Source organism: Lissotriton vulgaris, chromosome 10, assembly GCF_964263255.1.
Source record: "Lissotriton vulgaris chromosome 10, aLisVul1.2, whole genome shotgun sequence".
In the NCBI taxonomy this organism is placed as follows: domain Eukaryota; kingdom Metazoa; phylum Chordata; class Amphibia; order Caudata; family Salamandridae; genus Lissotriton; species Lissotriton vulgaris.
The window spans coordinates 371990491-372011406 of NC_141698.1; the positions used below are offsets into that span (position 1 = coordinate 371990491).

Consider the following 20916-nt stretch of genomic DNA (forward strand, 5'->3'; position numbering starts at 1 on the left):
TTTCAGGATAGCCGATGATATCCATCTGGCAATACTCAGTCTTGACAGAGGAAGGCCTCTCCTTTGGTCTTCAAATGCAATAAATAATTGTTTGGATTTGCGGAATGTCTTTGTTCGTTCAATGTAGAACTTCAAACATCTAGAAATGTCTAAAGAGTGTAATGCTCTTTCTGCTTCAGATGAGGGATTGCTGAAAAAGGTAGGCAAAACAATAGGCTCGTTGAGGTGAAAAGACGTAGGGACTTTGGGTATAAAAGTTGGATTTGTCCTTAATATAACCCTGTCCTGGAGAAATTGTAAAAAGGGCTCTTCCACTGAAAAGGCTTGAATTTCGCTAACCCTCCTTGCTGATGTTAGGGCAAGCAGCAAGGCTGTCTTCCATGATAGGAACTGTAAGTCTGTTTTGTGGATAGGCTCGAAAGGTGGCCTCATAGGTTGTGACAGGACTGTATTGAGGTGCCATGGCACTGGCGGGCGCCGAATGGGTGGAAAAACTCTAAAAAGACCTTTAATAAACTCCTAATATTAGCCTGGAAGACCAGAGAGATGGCTCGTTTGGCTTTCTCCTGAAGCGCGATATTGCTGCTAAGTGTACCTTCACCGAGGCATGCGACAGACCTGCCTTAGATAGCGACAGCAGGTAAGGTAGGATACCTTCAGGGTGTACTGTTAACGGGTGTAAGTTTTGACTGTCACACCAGTGACAGAAACGAGTCCATTTTGCTGCATATGTCTTGTTGGTTGACATAGCTCTGGCTTGTGACAGAATATGTCTGCATTCCTGAGGAATGTTTAAGTCTTGGGATTCACGCTCATGAGGTTCCATGTGGACAATTTTAGCGATTGTAGGTCCGGATGCAGAATCTGACCGTCTTTCATGGAAATGAGGTTCTGGAATGTCGGAAACTGGAGTTTGTTGCCCTTTGACATCTGTAGCAGTTCTGAAAACCATGCCTGCCTCGGCCAGGCTGGTGCTATCAGTATGACGTGACACGGTTCTAGCCTCATTTTGCGAAGTACTCGCGGTATTAATGGAAACGGAGGGAACGCGTAGGCAAACCTTCCCGTCCAGTCCATGTGGAATGCGTTTCCCCTGGAATCTTGCTGAGGGTACCTGGACGCAAACTGGACGCACTTTGAATTGTCCCTGGTTGCGAACAAGTCTAATGTGGGAGTGCCCCACTTTTGAAACAGTCTGTGAAGCTGAGTGTCGTGCAGTTCCCATTCGTGCGTCACGTTCAATGTGCGACTTAGGGCATCTGCCCTTGTGTTGAGGATGCCCTGTATATGTTGCACCTGAATTGAAATGCCGTGGTTTATCAGCCACTTCCAGATTCGTTGCGCCAGCATCGACAGTTGTTTGGATCTTGTTCCACCCTGCTTTAGCAGATAAAACATAGTCGTGGTGCTGTCCGTTTGAATCAGCACCGACGAGTGTCGTATCCTGGGTAGGAAGGCTTGGAGCCCCAGAAAAACAGCTTTGAGTTCTAACATGTTTATATGAAGCTGTGCTTCCCAATCTGACCAGAGGCCCTGAATCTCCAGCTCCTGAAGATGCGCACCCCATCCTTGCAACGAGGCGTCCGTCGTCATCACGTAATCGTGATTCTGAGGCACAAAGGGCAAGCCCTGATCCAAGTTCTTCTGCACCTTCCACCATGACATGGCCACCTTCATACGGTTCGTGATGGTAATGCGATCCTCGAAGGTTCCTTTGGACTGAACCCACTGCTCGTCCAGCTGTTCCTGCAAAGGTCTCATTCGAAGACGGCAATTTGGTACCAGTGGGATGCAGGAAGATATCATCCCCAACATGGACTTGTACATTCTCACAGAAGTGAACCTTTTTGTCTGAAGGGTCGTTGCTAGACCCATTATCTTTCTCATTCGGTCTTCGGAAGGATAAGCTTTCACTGCCTTGGTGCATATCCATGCCCCTAAGAAGTGGATCTCCTGGGCTGGAGTCAGCGAGGACTTCTCCAAGTTGGCCCTTAGTCCCAAGCGCTGAAAAAGCCGAATGCAGCACTGGAGAGACCTTGTTGTTTCTCTGAATGATGGACCTGTCACTAGCCAGTCGTCCAGATATGGATAAATGTAATGCCCTTGCAATCTTAAATGGGCCGCCACCGGGGCCATGCATTTGGTGAACACCCTCGGGCCGATTTGAGGCCGAATGGAAGGACCTTGAATTGAAAGTGGCGACTCTCCACGATGAATCTTAAAAATTTTCTGTGCTTCCGATGAATTAGAATATGGAAGTACGCATTCGTGAGATCCAAAGACGCCATGTAGTCTTTCTCCTTTAACATTTGGAGGATCTCTTGTAATGAGAGCATTCTGAAGGGAATCTTTTTTATGTATTGATTCAGATCCCTCAAATCCAATACCTGTCTCCATTTCAGGGTTTGTTTCTTTTTGATGAGGAAGAAATGCGAGTAGAAGCCTTTCCCTCTGAGATGTTGCAGCACTTCTTCTATGGCTCCCTTTTGCAGAAGTGAGTGGACTTCCCTCTGCAATTCCTGACAATGTTGGTTGAGCCTGAGCACCGGGGGATGATATGGTGGCATTTCTACAAATTCCAGGGTATGACCCCTGCTGATGACGTCTAAAACCCATTTGTCCGATGTTATGGACGTCCAGTTGTTGAAGTATTGAGACAGATAGTGGTCGTTTTCCGGGATCTGCAGTTTGGGGAGCGCCAGCCTGAAATCATTGACGGCTGTTAGACTGTTGATTATTCCCTCTGGTGCTGGATTTGCCCCTAGATTTGCTGCTGGTAAGAGGAGTTGTAGGGCTTGTACTGGGTGTTCGAATTGTATTGTCGATATCCCTGTTGGTTATACGGTTAATATCTGAAAACGACGGTAGTAGTCGTTTATCATGAACCTGAGGTCAGACACAAGAGACACAGGTATGGAAACTGTCTCCTGCCGCTCTTCCTCTAGTGATTCCTCTTGTTGCTCCTCCTCCTCATTATAATCACATGTTTCTTGGAAAGACTCGTATCTAGCAGATTGAGTTCTGTCCTTGAAGGAAAATACCTCCTCTTCGTCTGTGTCCTGGCTCTTTATTTGGAGCTGTGAAGGGCTGTAGGCGGCACCTGAGGACTCCTCTCCATCTGAGTCTTGTTCTAACAAAGAAGATGGTGGTAGAGGTGAAATCTGCACCCATGATGTGAATTCCCCAGATTTGCTGATAGTCGCCGAACCCCTGGACGACTGAAAAGACCGGATAGAAATCATAGTCTTCGACTGTGGCGATTTGAAAGCTTTTGCCGTTGACAGAATGATTTTCGTCGACGGTGCCGTCGACGACGCGGTCACCGTCGACGGAGCCATCGACGACGGGACCACCGTCGACGAGGCCCCCCGGGATAATCTTACTCGTCGACGTTGTTGTTGTCGAGGTTGTCGACGTCGACGCTGCTTTAGATCCTATCGTCGACGAAGCCGTCGTCGTCGACGGTGAAGTCGTCGACGGAGCTGAAGACTTTTCCACAGATTTTGAAGTAGAAGCTAGGGAACTGGTCGACGGAGCAGACCCTGTCCCTTTTAGACCTGACAGCTTCTTCAGAGGAGTAATAGGGAGAGAGGACGCTGCTTTCTCTTTAGATTTACTCTTTTTAGGCTCCACTTTCTCCTCAGAAATAGAGGCCTTTCTCTTCTTAGGTGTAATTTTAGAAGATTCCTCCCCAGAATCTGAGTCTGATGTGGCCTTCTTCTTCTGAAGCCATAACAGCAAGCGAGCCTCTCTGTCTCTAAGAGTTTTGACAGAAATCGTTCTACAGTATTTACAATCCTTAGCAACATGCTTAGGATGAAGACAGTGTAGGCAGTCCTTGTGTGGGTCTTCAGAGTAAAGCCTGGCCTTCCCACAGGATCTGCAAGGCCTGAATAGCCTCTTTTTAGAGCTTTCAGCCATAATGAAGAAAATAGGTACACACAATACCTTAATCCAGTAGACAGGATATTTAGAAGCAAAAGGTCAATAGTTCACTCAGGAACAGTAAACTGAGCAGAGCTCAGGGAGACTCCTTTCTCACACGAAGGCGGTTGGAAATCTGAGGCAGGAAGCTTCTGCTGGGGAGTGTGAGGGCAGGGCAGAAATGCTGATTGGCTGACTTTTGGACCAAACAATGAGATGGTCTGGTTACCAAATGCTACAGTCCCTATGGGCTTTTCTATGCAGTTTTCTTCTCTATGATACTGCTTTGGTCATTCTGTTACCGTGAGACTCCCACCACGACGACGGGGAAGATACAAGCATGTGAATCTATGAAAGATGTAATACTGGAGAAATATATATATATATATATATATATATATATATATATATATATATATATATATATATATATATATATATATATATATATATATATATATATATATATATATATATATAAATATATATATATATAAATATATATATATAGTTGTATGTAATTGGCGGTTTGGTTCAACCTCGTCGGTTACGCATCGTTCAGGAGCGCCTGAAATCCGGGAAAAGTAAACTGCCTTGGTATTGATATATATATATATATATATATATGCGCTCATACCAATTAGGTTGTTGAGAAAGCACTCGCAGGGGTGTTTGCCTTTTTTCCAATGCTTTAATTCACACAGTCAACATGACGCGTTTCGGCTCCTGCCTTTGTCTAATGTTTTGAAACATTCTCAACAACCTAATTGGTAGAGGGAATGAGCGCGCATTTTGAACGCGGTTGCACCTCCACGTTAGAGCACCCGTCCGTGAGTGCGCTTGTTCCAGGTGCAGTGGAGCGAGAAATATATATACTAGTTATTGGTTGGACCTAGTTTCCAAAGAAAAAGTGTTGTTTTGCTAATAAATTTGGCGCCATTTGATGAATCTTCACAAAACTTTCAAAACTAGTGTGCCAGTTGCTTCAGCTGCTGTCTGGAAAGTTTCAGGGGGATTCATGAAGCGGGGGCTGAGAAAAATGCAATGCCATAATGCAATTTCCCATAGGAATTTTTGGCACGACTACAGCCCGAACCGCTGAACAGAATTACACCAAATTTGGCAGAAAACTTGATCTTGGTCTAGAGTGCTTATTGTAATTTGGTGTAAATCTGTTAGTTATTTTGGAGTTATTGAAGAAAAAATATTTATGTATATCTACAGACACGGATTCACCACAATAGATCTGCGTATCCATGCCCCTACAGCAATGCTGTGATTAGCTGGCCGCGACCGGAGAGAAAAGATGTGGCTTCCATTTTGTGAATCCAGGGTTTGAATAAATTAGAAATAGGTTCTAAGGGGCCAGGACAGAGGTATCCTGACCCCTTGAGACTGATGGAGGGGTGTGTAAGGGACTCCTCAGGGGAAAGAAATTGTGGAATTAATTTTTGCACAAGTGAGGATCTGCGGATCCACCAAAGCGCTCACTGTGGCCCCCATGTGAATCTGCAGCAGAGCCACGGATCCAGACCCCAAGTAAAAAAAAACATACACCCACTCACAGACCCACTTACACACCCATTCATACATCCATACACCCACTCACACTCCCATATAGTCCCTCTCACACCCATAAAGTCAATCACACACCCATACAGTCACTGATACATCCACTCACAGACCCACACAGACACTCACACAGCCTGTACACATTCATACAGCCACTTACTCACTCACAGACCCACACAGTCACTTACACACCCATGCAGCCACTCAAGCACCCAGTCACATATCCATACAGTGACGTTCACACCCTCTCACATACCCATACAGTCACTGATAAATTGACTCAGAGAACCACTCACAAACCCACACAGGCGCTCACACACCCAGTCAAACATCCATATAGCCACACCCATAGCCACACCCATACCCATACCCACTCACACACCCATACAGCCACTGATTCATTCTCTCAGAGACCCAGGCACCCCGACTCCCACTTACATACACACACAACTACTCACACTCCTATACAGATACTCAAACAACAACTAGGAGACCCAGACAACCACTCACACACCCATTCAGACACCCATACAGCCACTCACACACCCAGAGACCCTGAAATCACACACACACCCATTTACACACTCATATTGCCATTCACACACCCACTTACAGACTCAGATAACCACTCATACATCTACCCAGATCCACACAGGCACTCACACACCCACATACATACTCACACAGCTAGTGAGACACCCACTAACAAATGTAAAGTACAAGGCAAAGTACACAGCCACTCACACACCCAGAACATACTCACAAAACACACATACACACTCCCACAACCAGTCACATACCCACTTGCACACCCATACAGCCAGTCACACACCCATTAGGAGAACCAGAAAATTGCTTGCACACCCATTTACACACCACTACAGCCACTCAAACACCCACTTACATTCCCATACATAGTCCCTCTCACACACCTATACAGACACTCACTTCTCATATACTCACAATCACTCATCAGTGATCTCATCAGTGACGTCACTGACCATATCATGAGTGATATAATATGTTAGCAATGCACTGTTGGGGTATAAGTTATAGTTAGCTCAGGTAACCATAGCTGCTGAATTTCTATGGTTTTGTGGGTGAATAATCTGAGCCTAACTAAATCGTCCCTGTAACCTTTGTCCTTTTTTTCAATGAATGTCAACGGATTTTTAAATTTTATTTCCTAACTATAACTTTCTGTAACTTTGATTTTTTCAGTGAATTTCTGCGTTTTTAATGCTATTTCTTAACTATCATGACTCTGTAATGTGAGCAAATGAGGAGCCAACTATCCCTCCTGTTACCTCCAGTAGGTACCACAAAGCAAGATTGCTGAGAAGTCGTCAGAGGCCATGCTCTCTTTCCCACCACTCTGCAAATGTGCCTCACGGTGCACTACTAGTTAGGGGATAAAGTCCCCTTGGCTCCAGAGGGACCTTGGGGGCCAAGAAGCCTTCCTGGTACCTCCTGGAAGTCCGACCCAGCAGAATTCCTGAGAGCTGGTTGGAGGCCCAGTCCCTTTTCTCCACCACTTTGCAAAGTGACTGCTAGTTAAATAACCTTAGAAATTCACTAAAAATCAAAGGTTACATACACGTTTTTGGGGTCCATTAGGATGGCGGACGGATCGCCACCGCCATGCAGGCGGTGGCGATCCATCCGCCATCCATGCCCGTCCGCCACCTTTCTTCCCCCGCCATATTACGATGGCGGGGGGACTGTGGCGGAGGGGAAGACCGTCCGCCGCTTTTCCGCCGCGTCGGCTTGCGACCACGGCGGAAAAGGCCTGATATGGTGGCGGTGTCTATCAGACACCGCCAGCCATATTAGGATGGTCGGTGAGGAATGCCTTTCCCGGGCGGCAATGCCGCCACGAAAAGGCATATGGTCTTTGCTTTAGGGGCCCGTTGCGGGCCCCCAGGGTGAAGTGGCATGGGGGTGCACATGGGGGGTACCTACGGTACCCCCCAGCATTTCAATGTACACCATGACAGGCACCGCGCAGTGCCTGTCATGTTGTGCATTGAAATGTACAACGTGCATTTTTTGCATTGCGGTGGCCGGTGCTTCAAGCACCGTCCGCCGCAATGTAAAAAATGCGGGATGCACCCGCCACTATGGCGGATGCATCCTAATTGGGGGCACGGTTCCTCCGCCCTTGTGGCGGACGGTACCGGCCCCCGACAGGATGGTGGACGGACTTTGCCCGCCCGCCATCCTAATGGACCTCATAGTTAGGAATTAGCATTTAACCTTAGAAACTCCCCCGAAAAACCAAGTTTACAGGGACAGGATAGTTGGGGTGAGATTTCACTCATACAAAACCAGAGAAATTCAGCCGCTATACTTAGTTGAGTTAACTATGACTTGCACCATTGCAATGCACTGCTTATGACCTCAAATAATACATCAGTCATGACATGGTCAGTGACGTTACTTATGACATCTCAAGTGACATCACTGATTACATCAGTGATGACATCATCAACATCTCTGACGCACCCACTCACATCCCTATAGAATCTTTTTTTCACCCACTGCCACTCCCACACAACCATTCACAAACCCATTCTAAGAGCCATACCAGTACTCACACACACATTCACTGATTACATTGACCTAAACACACATTCACTTGCTCACCCATACAGCCACTCATACACCCACTCACTCACTAATACAGCCATTGACATATCCACTCATATACCCATACAAATACTCACACACCGAGTGAGTCACCCATGGAACTACTCACACACCTAGACACTCACCCATACAGCCAATCACACAGCCACTTACTCACCCAAACAGTTACACACACAACTACTTACTTACTCATACAAATGATAACACATAGTGTCATGAGGTGCTCACCTGGGACACGGTACAGGAGGAGGAGGATGACCAATTACCTCCTTACGTCTCTCCTGTGCTTTTCTTGCAGTTGCCATGGGATACGCTCAGCCAGGATTGCGGCAGTCCCTTTCACTCAACATCTTCCCACGTCCTGGAGGAGCCGCCGTCCCACATGACGCGGTCAGATGCACCTATGGGAGTACGGGATGAAGAGGAGGCGGCCTTTTTAACCAATACGGAAACCAAGGAGGTTGTCGTGTATTGGGACCACGAAAGCTGCGAGTCCAGAAAGAGCCGGAGAGGAGTTGCGGAACAGAAGGAAGACGCCGACCAAGCCCTGCTGTGCTACGAGGAGCAGGAGACACCAAAGCCTCAGCACAGCCATCCAGGAAGGAGCCACGAGCTGGAGCCGGACCATATCAGGTACCACGAGACCGCCAGCCACGCTCACGGGGGAGCGTGGCTTCTAGAGGTACATGCTACAGTGCATGGCTGGTTTAGAAAGAGGTCTCCCATAAGTGTCCACAATCCAGGGGAGGGAGGAGAGCCCTGATTCTCTAACCTCCCAGGACGAACGTTTTGTTTTCTATTTTTGTTTATACACAAACGTTTTGTACTGCGCTGGTGATGGTTTGGGGGTTCTTCCCTCACTCCTTCCCCTTTGCACACGAGTAATACGAGAGCCCTGAGTGACATCTGTTTTCTCTTCTTCTTTATTCCTTTGCCCCCTTGGTAACCTGACCTCAATCTGCCGGAAGTGGAGGACAAACCACTGGAAGACTATTGCCAAAATCCTGACGATAAGGAGCCATGAAATTAGACGGACTGGCCTTGACTTATAATTTGCTACTACTTTTCTTTTTGTCTTAAAAAGAAGATTAAATAAAAGTCCTCTTAGCCCACTTTTTGTGTCGGTCTCTGGCTGAATACCCACACATGGTGTCAGAAGTGCGATTCTGTCCATTGTAAGACAAAATGGAAAACCTTCTTCATCAACTTATTGACCGTCAGACAAAATTAGAATGGGCCATTGAGAGGCACATGTCATCAGCGCAAGTGGATAGAGAACTTTTCAGCACAGCCATGAATCAACAAATCGAAGGTCTATATAAACTATCCGACTGACAAGAAGAGTCCACCAAAGAGACAACCCCACATCAAGGGTTTCCATCCCCCTTTCCGAACATTGTGTTACAAAAGTATGTAGCCGGGGATGACCCGGATTCTTTCCTTCTAAACTTTGAACGAGCTGTCCGAGCATCAGGTTGGCCTGAAAGCAAGTGGCCTTTTTTTCTGGCTCCCCTATTAACGGGAGAAGCCCAGGCCGCTTATCAAGCGGTCAATCCAACAGGCACTACCGGCTATACAGAAATAAAGGAGGTCATCCTGGACCACCTGGGGCTTGATGCCGAAGCTTACCGGGTGCGTTTTAGGAAGGAGAAGGGTAACCCCGGGGATACGCCGAAAACTCTCCTTCATAAATTAAAGACAGCCGCTACCAAATGGCTTAAACCTCAAGAACACACCAATGAGGAAATAATGTTGTTTATTTACCTTGAGCAGTTTCTAGAAGCCCTGCCTTACTCCACCCAGAGATGGTTAAAACAGCACACCGGCCTTTCTGTGGAACAGGCCGTAGAAATGGCCACTACTTACTCTAGGGCACAACCCAGGACCTCCATATGGGAAGAAGAGAATAAACCACACCTCACGACTGGCAAACAAGACAAGAGAATGATTGGCAGACCCCCGGTTGAAGTCGCTAAAATATGTCAATCAAAACCCGCAGTGCCTACTTCAAAAAGACCTCAGTGTTTTGAATGCGGTGCATGGGGGCATATAGCCCGCTTCTGTCCCCAGAAACGGAACACTGACGAACCTATGGACGTTAGCTACCTTCCACCCCATGTCTTGTACATTGAAGAAATGGGCACAGGATTCTATGTAAGTTTGGTCATTGACGGGGTGCACATTAGGGCTCTCGTAGACTCAGGGTGCAGACAATCAGTCATCCAGAGTTCCTTGGTAAAACCAGAAAATGTCATAACCCAACGTCAAATACCCATTAGGTGCGTACATGGGGACATTAAAATCTACACAGCAGCTTCCATCAAAGTCAGAATGCCCGACGGGAGGGATATCCAGGCTATTGTAGGGGTCCTACCGTATTTACCCGAGAAACTTATATTAGGAATCGACCATCCCGGGTTTATGAAATACCTTAGTATGAAGGTTAAGAACTATACCCACAAAACCTCTGTTTTTCTCACACAGGCTCCATGGCAAGGGGATAAAAATTTCCATTATGCCCAAAGAAATGCCCCTACACTCCAAGTAGCATGGCAGCAGGCAACCCTTCCTATTACTACCTAACCAGCTTTCTTAAAAGAAAATGATCTACTATACAGAAAAGGTAGCCCGACAGGTCCCAGGCTGGTTCCCCAAAGCTTTAGGGAACAGGTCATGTTCTTCGCGCACACCCATCTCCTAGCAGGCCATACAGGCGCGCAGAAAACTAGTCAGACTATCCTGGAACATTTTTATTAGTCCGGCATACACAACCAAATATTGCCAGGAATGTGAAGTGTGCCAGTGAAAAAAACCCTATTGACCACCCGCCACCCCTTTACAGCCTTTACCGATAATTGGAAAACCGTTTGATCGCAGAGGTATGGACCTTATTGGCCCTTTGCCTAAATCCAGAAAAGGCAATCAATATGCACTTGTCATTATCGATTATGCCACCCGATACCCTGAGGCTTTTCCTTTACGAACACCGAATACCGTGACCATATGTGAGAAACTGATGGATCTCTTCTTGAGGGTAGGGTTTCCCCGCAAGATCCTCACAGATCAGGGCATGCCATTCGTCTCACGTTTAATGGGTCAGGTGTGTAAGAGTTTAGACAAAACACAAATAAAAACATCTGTTTACCACCCTCAAACAAACGGATTATGTAAACGGTATAATGGTATGATAAAATTAACCCTAAAAAAGATTATGATGGCCGAAGGAGCAGATTGGGATGCGTTACCACCTCATGACACATAGTCGCTCACTGATACAGTCACTGACAGAAGCATGCACTTATCCATATAGCTGCTTTCACAATCACACCCTCAGGCCTTCAGTCACTTATATACCCAGCCACTCACCTAACTGCCTTTGACATACCCAGTTAGTCACCCACACAGGGTGGACAAGCACTCAATCATTGACAGAGCCATACAGACATTAACTCACCCATACATCTTCTCACACATGCACTCACTACCCATACATCCACTGACTCACCCACTCACTCATTCATACAGTCAGACAATCAATCAATCACACATATAGCCGTTCACATACCAACTGACACACTCAAACATCCACTTAGACAGCAACTGACAGAAAGAAATACACATTCATACAACCAGTCCCTCACCTATACATTCACTGAGACACTTAATCACTCACTTATACAGTCAGTCACACACGCACTCAGTCATCCATACAGTCAATCATACACCCACTGATTCCCCAATACACCTAGGTATATATATTTAAACTCATAAACTTTTTTAAAACACTCACAGTCACTGGAAGATGTCATCACTGACGTTATCAGTGATGTCATTTTAGATGTCATCAGTGTTGTCACTGGCCATGTCATGAGTGATGTAATATGTGAGGTCATAAGCAGTAGACTGCAGGGGCGCCAGTCATAGTTAACTCAGCTAACTATAACGGCTGAATTTCTCAGGTTCTGTATGAGTAAATTCTGACCCTAACTACAACATCCCTGTAACATTTGTTTCTTTTTAGTATATGAGAGAGGAAGTGTGTTCATCACCACATTGAAAATATTTTGTACCAGAAGTTTGCTTTCTGCAAATTGATTTGGATTTCTTTGCCTGGATTCTCCCTTGGCTCTTTTCACCTTCCTCATGCCAGGAGGGCTTTGCTGCCATCCTAATTTCTTCAATTCTACACTTTGTCTTCTATCATGAGCTAAACGATTGCAAGGAGTTTTGTTCACTTTTATGGTTTGTTATGCTAGGTTATTTGAATTTGTATAGTGTGATTCATCACCCAAAGGACATTCAGGTGGAGTAGGTGTATAGGTCATCTGCTGGAGGTTAGTTGAAGAGTCAGGTCTTCAGACTCTTGTAGAATTCAAGAAGCGAGGAGGACCTGATTTGTAGAGGGAGGTTGTTCCATGTTTTGGATGTGATGCAGAAGGTTAGGCCACCCATTCTGCTTTCATGGATACGATGGGCATGTGCAAGAGAGTGAGACTGAGTGTAGGTGTTTGGTGGAAGTAAAGGCAGTCTTGTGTTGTGCAGTACTTTGTATGAATGTGTGAGGAGTTTGAATTGGTAGAGTTTTTGTATGAGCAACCAGTGGCGTTCTCGGAGGTGAGGCTTGATGTAAATGCGAGGTGGGAGGCCCAGGATGAGTCCGGATGCGGTGTTCTTGATGGTCAAAAGTCAGTTTGGAGATTCCAGCATAGAGTGCATTGCTGTAGTCTAGTATGCTAGTGGCTAGGGCTTGGGTGAAGGTACGCTTGGTGCTCTTGGGGATCCTTTTGAAGTTTTTTCTGAGGATGCGTAGTCTGAAGAAGCAGGAGGAGCTGACTGCGTTCCCCTGTGAGCCAATGTGAGTTTGTCGTCTAAGATGATTCCCAGAGTTTGTCATCTAAGATGATTCCCAGATTTTTTGCATGGTGCATGGGTATTGGTGTTGAGCCAAGCTCTGGTGGCCACAAGGTGGAGCCCCAGGGGGAGTTTTTCTTCCTGAAGGTCAGCACTTTCATCTTATCCAAGATTTCAGGCAGTTGGTTTTCATCCATCCTGCAACGTAGATCATGCATTTGGTGAAGATGGATCTGGTTGTGGAGAACTTGTCAGATATTGAGAGGATGAGCTGGGTGTCATCAGAATAGGAGATGATGGAGATGCCATTAGCTCTGATGACTTCGGCTATTGGTGTTATGTAAGATTTGAACAGGGTAAGGCTGAAAGATGATCCTTGAATGACTCCACAGATCAAGTCGTTGAGCTCCAATGTTGAGGGTGGGAGTCTGACTCTGTATTGTCCACGTGAGGAAAGACCAGATCCATTTGAGGACTGTACCAGGATGCTGTTATGTGTAGTCTTTTGAAGAGGCTGGAGTGTGACACAGTGCTGAACGCAGCAGAGAGGTCCAGTAGTATGAGGGTAGCTGTTTCTCCTCAGTCCACTAAGGTGTAGGTCTTGACTGTGGCGGCGATGAGTGCTGTCTCCATGCTATGGTGGCTGGATTCAGAGAAGGTTATGGAGTTCCAGGTGTTTGGTGAGTTGATTGCCTTCTCTATCACTTTTGCTGGGTGTGGTATTAAAGAGATGAGGCAGAAGTTGTTCATCTCGTTGGTGTCTGCTGAAGGTTTCTTGGGGAAAGCCGAAAATGCAGCATGTTTCCGGTCTTAGGGGAAGGTAGCAGAATCGATGGAATTGATGATGTGCATGAGGAATTTGCTCATCAAAGGTCATCCTCTGTTGTAGATATGATGTGGATAAGAGTTGTGCTTCTCACCTGGACACTCTTATGGAGACACTTGACACCTTTAATGAATATTATTCTGTGCATGGTGGCTTTGTGACTACTAGGAAAAGTCCCACTTTACTTGGACAGTCAAGAAGGGGACGCAGTAGACCTTCTCAGATACCAGCCCTTGACACCAAGCAGCAAAGATGAGCTTAAATAACAATGGCCAGCAAACCAGAATGATTATAGATATCATCCTAGGCAATTGCACCATCCCTCTCTCTAGCATCACCATGGAGCAATATAAGGTTTTTTTTCTCTGACTTGTCACTCCTACTGGGTGCTATCAGAATGTGCCAAATACTTTGAACACTGCCTAAGCCCCTGTTCAAGATCAGAGAAAGATCAGCCAAAGATGTTAAGCCCTTTTAAGAGCAATCAAAATGTACAGGAGATTGAGCTACATAAATCCTAACAAAATCATAGCAGCACCCGACTGCCACCTATCTAACCAATGCTAGAGGCAAGAAAGAATCACAGTAGGAAGAATTAATTTTCATAACAGTGCCGGCTGTAGTTCAGGGAGCAGTCTGTGACAGTGGATAGACCGCTGTTGCTGGCAGTCTCTGGACAGAGCACAAGGAATATTGATTGTCTTAACTTGACAGATACAGCAAATTGAGTAACTGAGTGTAGCAGCAATCCATCAATGGTTAGCTACATGCTTGGAGCAGCATGGAAGTGTCAGCTATCTTTGTCACTTCTTGGCATGACCAGTGATTAAACAAGAAAACTAATGTTTAAAGCGAAGGAATAAATTGCCAACAAAAAGCAAGAGGTTTATAACAAAATAGTCTTCTTACCTTTTCTTCCTCTAGTACTGGAGACTGAGCACAACAGAGTCCTCCTGAGAAGAACATCTTCATATCTCGGACTGCAGTTTGATAGCACGTGGAACCTGTGAACACACAAGCAGAAGTTAACACTTGCCAACTATTGAAAGTATTTATTTGGCTTAATTCATATCATGATAGCAATGCTGCAGTCTGCTACAAAGAACATAAACCTCCAACAAATTAGCAGTGCTAACAAATACCTACGGCAAACCGCATGTGTATTATCAAAACCCTAATAAACATTTAACAACTGAGTGACTAGTCATCACCTCAATAAACTACTTTCAATATTGTGACAAAATCATTATCACATAGAGTTCTGCACTAGAGGTGGGTGTAAAGTGCGTAATTTACTGTAGCGTAATGATATGAAATTACAGCAGAATTACGTGAAATTAGGCTTAATATGCTAAATTCATCTTGTACTAAAATGATTACCCAAGCGATCCACTCGGGTAAGAACTCATCGTAAAAATGTACTTTTAAGGTAATTTCTGGTCACTCCTGTTCAAAACACTGTCACTTGTGTTGGGATGTGTCGTTTTGAACTCAAAACTGACCTGAACAGTCGACTTGTGTAAAAATGTGTACCTAAAATGCTGCTTGCATAAAAAAATTATCTTAATAGTACATTTTGTTTTAAAATCTATCTTCGAAATGATGAAATGTGATGTAATGACATAATCTAAGTTATTTTATGTAAATTCCGTTACTCCTGTTTTGCCACCGCATATTCTACACAACCCTTTAAACTACAGGCGATCCCTTCAATCTTCTCTGTTCAGGCATATCACCAAATTAACATTAGAATCAACTTTCATAGAAAGATAAGCCCAAATATCTGTAGTCTGGCTTCGAAACCGGGCACAGTCTGATTCCACCATTTATATTGTGTTGGGTGATAGTCTGTCGGCAGCTGGCTTTAAAAAATGTCCACTGCTTTATCTGCAACATCTACCACCCCAGATCTTGCAGTTACACCTCAACAGGTTACAGTTAGTGGCCAATTAACATAATTTAACTGACGAGGTTCAGGTCCTTCCTATCCCACAGATCTCCACGCATAAAATGTGTAGGATTCTACTAATTTCCAGCCAATCACACGTAGTATCCCTTACTGGTCCTATCTACTCCTTTTAATATCTACATCTGTCATCTATATTCCGTCATCTAAGCCCCAAATCCCATTCAAGAGCTATGCTGAAGATCTCCAGATATCTAGGATCTAGAATGAATAACTTAATTAAAACCTTCAATATTTTTAAAAATTTGATGGCATTCTCATATACCTGGTCGCCTGACAGACAGAATGCATCAAATGTTCAATTTCTTCTGACATTGACATTTAGAATCGTTAAAATAGGTGTGGACTGATTCCAGTCAGCAGAGCCTTTCAGTCATTCCCAGACTTAGATATCCTATGGATCTTTGTTATTCATTCTCAAAGGCTTTAAAAGTTAAAATATCGGTGTGCATGCTCTGGAACTAATTTCCCCCCAGAAAGTAGGTTCTTAATACCAAGTACATCCGGATCAAATTTCTCTATGGAACCCTGCTGTGTCATGAGTGACTTGTTTGTCTTGGTACTGTTGATCTGCTAGCGTCAAATTAGTTCTCATGAATGAGTAGCCATGAGTGTTTCAGGTGGATATTTTATGTTTGCCTTGCTGACTTTTCAATGTGCAACCAATACAAATGTACAATAAGGGTTCATCACATGCGTGGTTACAAAAGGAGTTTTTGTTCAGTTGATTGATACATTGTAAAATCTATGGCCAAGTCAGAGTTGGGATATATGTATATATAAAATAATGTTTTCATTATTAGAGCATATATAAAATAATGTTTTCATTATTAGAGCAAGCAACAACAAATATTCTGTCCTTTGTGGGTTTATGTTTGTCTCTCTCTCTCTCTCTCTCTCTCTCCATATCTATATATATATATATATCTATACACACACACACACACACACACACACACGCACACGCACACGCACACGCACACACACGCACACACACACATATATGGAGAGAGAGGGAGAGACATAAACCCACAAAGGACAGAATGTTTGTTGTTGTTTGCTCTAGTTATGAAAAATATCCAAAATGTACCATACTCTTCTATTTAACTAGTGCTCTGTCACTGAGGACCACTAATATTGTGTCTTATTGTGACCTGCCACTGCACTCATGACCTAGCACTGGGCAAGATGGCTATCACCCCTCAAACTACCTACAATTGATTCTATCAGCTAGTATTAACTGCAATACTGACCAATCACTCATCAGCAAACCAAATGAACTGCTTACACTCACAAACTATGTAGTTACCTCCCACTTACTCAATGTCCAACCATTAACCAAAAAACCCACCATCAGTCTGGTGACCTACCATAAAAAGCATTTTGTACTAGACTCGTTCCATACTGTGTCCTCCAAAAGCACATGTCCTGGGCTTGGCCCTGACTTGGGTCATCTGGTCCAAGAATATCAAGCAGGTTTTTCACAGCATTCTGTCGTTGCAGGCAAAGCACGAGCGAGAGATCGGAGGTGAGGTAGGTGCAGTTATCTTGCAACAGCACAGAGTCCTAGGAGGAATTGGCCAGATATCAGATTCAACAAAGTCTGTTCAGCAAGGACATAATCTTCTTGTTCTCTCATACTAGTCTGCAGAAGTATTTTTTGGTAATACATATGCATTGACATACACATTTTCAAACTCAATGGACTGCAGAGACTTCACACAGTACTACAATTCTTCTGTTGGTCAAAGGGAAGGATCTCCATTGTACAGGGTTGGCACAGTTACAGTTGAGAACTATTTCAAAAGATTTAGTAAGTTATTGTTAAGGGATCTGTAGTTTTGCCCAAGGTTGGAGAAAGGAAAACTAGGGGATGCGGGAGGTGTGGGCATCACCATAGAAAGCCATCCCTACCACACAACTGGTTCCCATGCCTCTTTGGGATCTCATTACATAACCATCTCCGCTTTCACTGTTCTCTTGCTGGGTGTTGTGATATCCTCATCCCAAAATAGTTTCAAACTTCAACAGTCACCACTTATTACTAAATATTGCTTTCTCAAATTTCATAAATCTATCTAAGCCCAGGAACCACTGCGTCCTTGAATGAGGCCAGGGATTGCTTAGTACGCGGCTATATATCAATTTGAGGTTAACAATGCCAAATTTAGCAGTTTCCTAGGTGTACTTGTTGTTGTTAGTCCCAATACAGATACCCAAAATGAGCAGTTTAAGGTGTGACCCAAAGCCCAGTCTCATATTCTCAAAACCTCACTAAATAGCTCCACTGAAAACATTTGAACTGCATGATTAGATTGTATCGAGGTAATCACGCCTTCCTTTATTCCATTCTAGGAACCTATTGGTTGTGTGTGGCCGTTATTTAGAACAATTTCCTATATTTTGATACTTGGTTTGCAGCAGTGTATGTTAACAAGTAATAGCTACATCCCATTGAGCTTGAGGCCATTTTTCTTATTTCAACTGTACAAATTCTCCTTCCCATTTTCCTTCTCCAGAGATCTCTCCATAGAGGAAACAATAGCCCTATATAATGTCAAGATCCGACTATATATATGATCCAGGGAAGTAGAATGCTGACGTATTGTTCTGGAATCAAAATATGCCTTTATATCTGTCTGTATTATGCATGAGGGATATGAAAGCACCCATATTGGTTTCTTTCACTAAACTCATATTCTTATTTAGGTCAAGACTATAAAGGTTACTTCCTAACATGCAGAACAGCTAACAATTGAACCCTCTGTTCTTCTGTCACTCACACCCTGCCTTCTGGGTAAGGTACATGGTTAAACTATCACCAAAAGAAAATTTGCAATAATATCTTTCCCTTCCATCACACTGTATTGGTTGACATGTTTATATACTTGCTTCATGATTAAGAGAAATTGCCTCTATCTATTCTTCTGCCATACATAACATAATCATTGGATATTTATATGGGGAGAATATAACTACACTTACCATGAATAAAGGGAATGCCCAGTATAATTTTTTTTAATCTGCAAGATTTATCTCCAAATCCAAAGTTGAATTGCATTAGGTGGATGTGGCAATTTTGAGAACCCTCCCAGTCAAATAAGTTTCAAAGATATATTTCAATTTTCTCGACTAGGTTTCCTGGAATCTCCCCTAGAGGGTTATTAAGGACACTCAAGATCATTGGGAGCTTGAACATCTAATACATTTCTACTCTTCTTTAAATGGAAAAAGGTGGCTTGGCAAAGTGGGTTATGTCTGAATATACAAAGGATTGGTGGCATTATATTCATGTCTATACATTATGAGCTACCTGTGGACAGATTTTTCCCAGATATTTAAATTCCTCTATGGCAGCTCCATTCAGTAATCACTTGTCAGACAAGCTATTGACTAGTGCTAATTGATGCTGAATCCTAGATATAAATAGTATTCTTTAAAAACATTAATTTTTCTGGTTATGGAGTGTTTGAAGTTTTGCCCGAAAAGAAGAAGACTCTGTACATGAAACTAGATCCTCTCCTCATGGCCATAGAAAGCTTGCAAACATTCCATCAATCCTCAACTATTCTGTGAGGTCTCTATAGGTAGGATGAAAAGAACCAGGGAGAGGAGGCACAACGGCCTAACCTGCTTTCTAAAAATAATTATCCATTAACCCTTACCCTAATTGCCAACCTTAAATGGAAAAAAGAAACCAATATCCTTGGCTCTTAGCTAATCCGCACTGTGACCAGGATTCTACAGAGTCAAAAAGATTCTCCATGTATAGCAAGAGATTGGTTAATGGCTCTTTTAGAGGTTCACTAGTCAGAGGAACATTTCAAACCTTTGAAGAGTGATCCTATGAGATCTGCGGAGGCTGACTCCATAGTGACATTGGGGTAGTATGGCTGATGTTACACCCTGCAGCCCACCCACTAGACCAGAAGAAAACAAGTTACTTACCTGTAACTTTGGTTCCCCAGTATTGGTAACTTTCATAGATTCCCATGCTTTGTATCATTCCCCGTCGTCGGACTGGGAGTCTCGGTAATAAAAAATATCATAGCAGTAGGTACAAAAGAGAAAGGAAAGGCCTAGGCCTCATTCCCTTTTGTAACATATCAGCCTCTATTTGTAAAAGAGACCAAACTCTAGGCGTCAGCCAATCAGAAGAGCCTCACCCTTATAACCTTCCTGAAGGAACCTCAGAGCCTCAGATTTTCGTAGCCGTAGTGTGCTAGACACCATACTTGCTGAAGGCTGAGCTTTCCCCGGGGAGGTGGGTGGGCGCATGGGAATCTATGAAAGTTACCAATACTGGGGAACCAAAGTTACAGGTAAGTAACTTGTTTTCTTGCCCCAGTATTGGAACTTTCATAGATTCCCATGCTTTGTATCAGAATAGCAAGCAGTAAACACCATAAACACATTTTGTAAAGCAGTACATCATAACATTAGTCAGAAAATTACAAAATGTGTCACCCATGGAAGGTGGGATAGGAAGGAAAGCTCACCCATCACTTGAAGAGGTTTCTCAGGACAGCCTGGCCCACAGCCGCGTCATCCTGCTGCAATGACTCTAAGCAATAATGCTTAGTGAACGTGTGCACGCTGCTCCAGGTAGCAGCCCTGCAGATGTCCTTGACATGTACCCCCGCAAAGAGGGCCGTAGAGGAAGCCACTGATCTCGTCGAGTGAGCACGGATCCTGCCCACTAGAGGTTTCCCTGCTAACTTGTGGCAATGAAGAATGGCACTTGAAATCCATCTCGAGATCCCCTGTTTGGACAGAGGGAGGCCCTTGTTTGGACCGCCGAAAGCAATGAATAATTGCGAAGATTTTCTAAAGTCTTTGGTGCGGTCTATGTAGAACTTTAGACAGCGTTGCAAATCCAGAGTGTGCAATGTCTTTTCTGCTGGAGTGACTGGGTTCGGAAAAAATGTTTTTAGGATGACAGGCTCATTTAGGTGAAAGTCAGTGGGGACCTTGGGAATGAAGAAACAAACAAGAGTTACCTGGTCAAATCGCCTACCTAAGTGTTGTGCCATGCCAAAAAAGACCACTAAACCCACATGTCCTCACAGTGATAATACTGGGTTAGAAAAGTTCCCATCAGCCCACCCTTATTGGTGGAGTGTCGTCA

General features: G+C 44.2%; 1 protein-coding gene across 1 annotated transcript in view; it reads right to left on the reverse strand.

Annotated features, from left to right (window-relative positions):
* The window catches only part of DNAAF8 (dynein axonemal assembly factor 8), a 1006155-nt gene that overhangs the window by 274179 nt on the left and 711060 nt on the right, over positions 1–20916 (reverse strand). The window contains exons 25-26 of the mRNA XM_086939618.1: positions 17159–17354; positions 14732–14826 (exon numbers count right to left, since the gene is read on the reverse strand). Of these exons, the coding sequence (XP_086795744.1) occupies positions 14732–14826; positions 17159–17354 (291 nt within the window). The remainder of the gene's footprint in view (positions 1–14731; positions 14827–17158; positions 17355–20916) is intronic.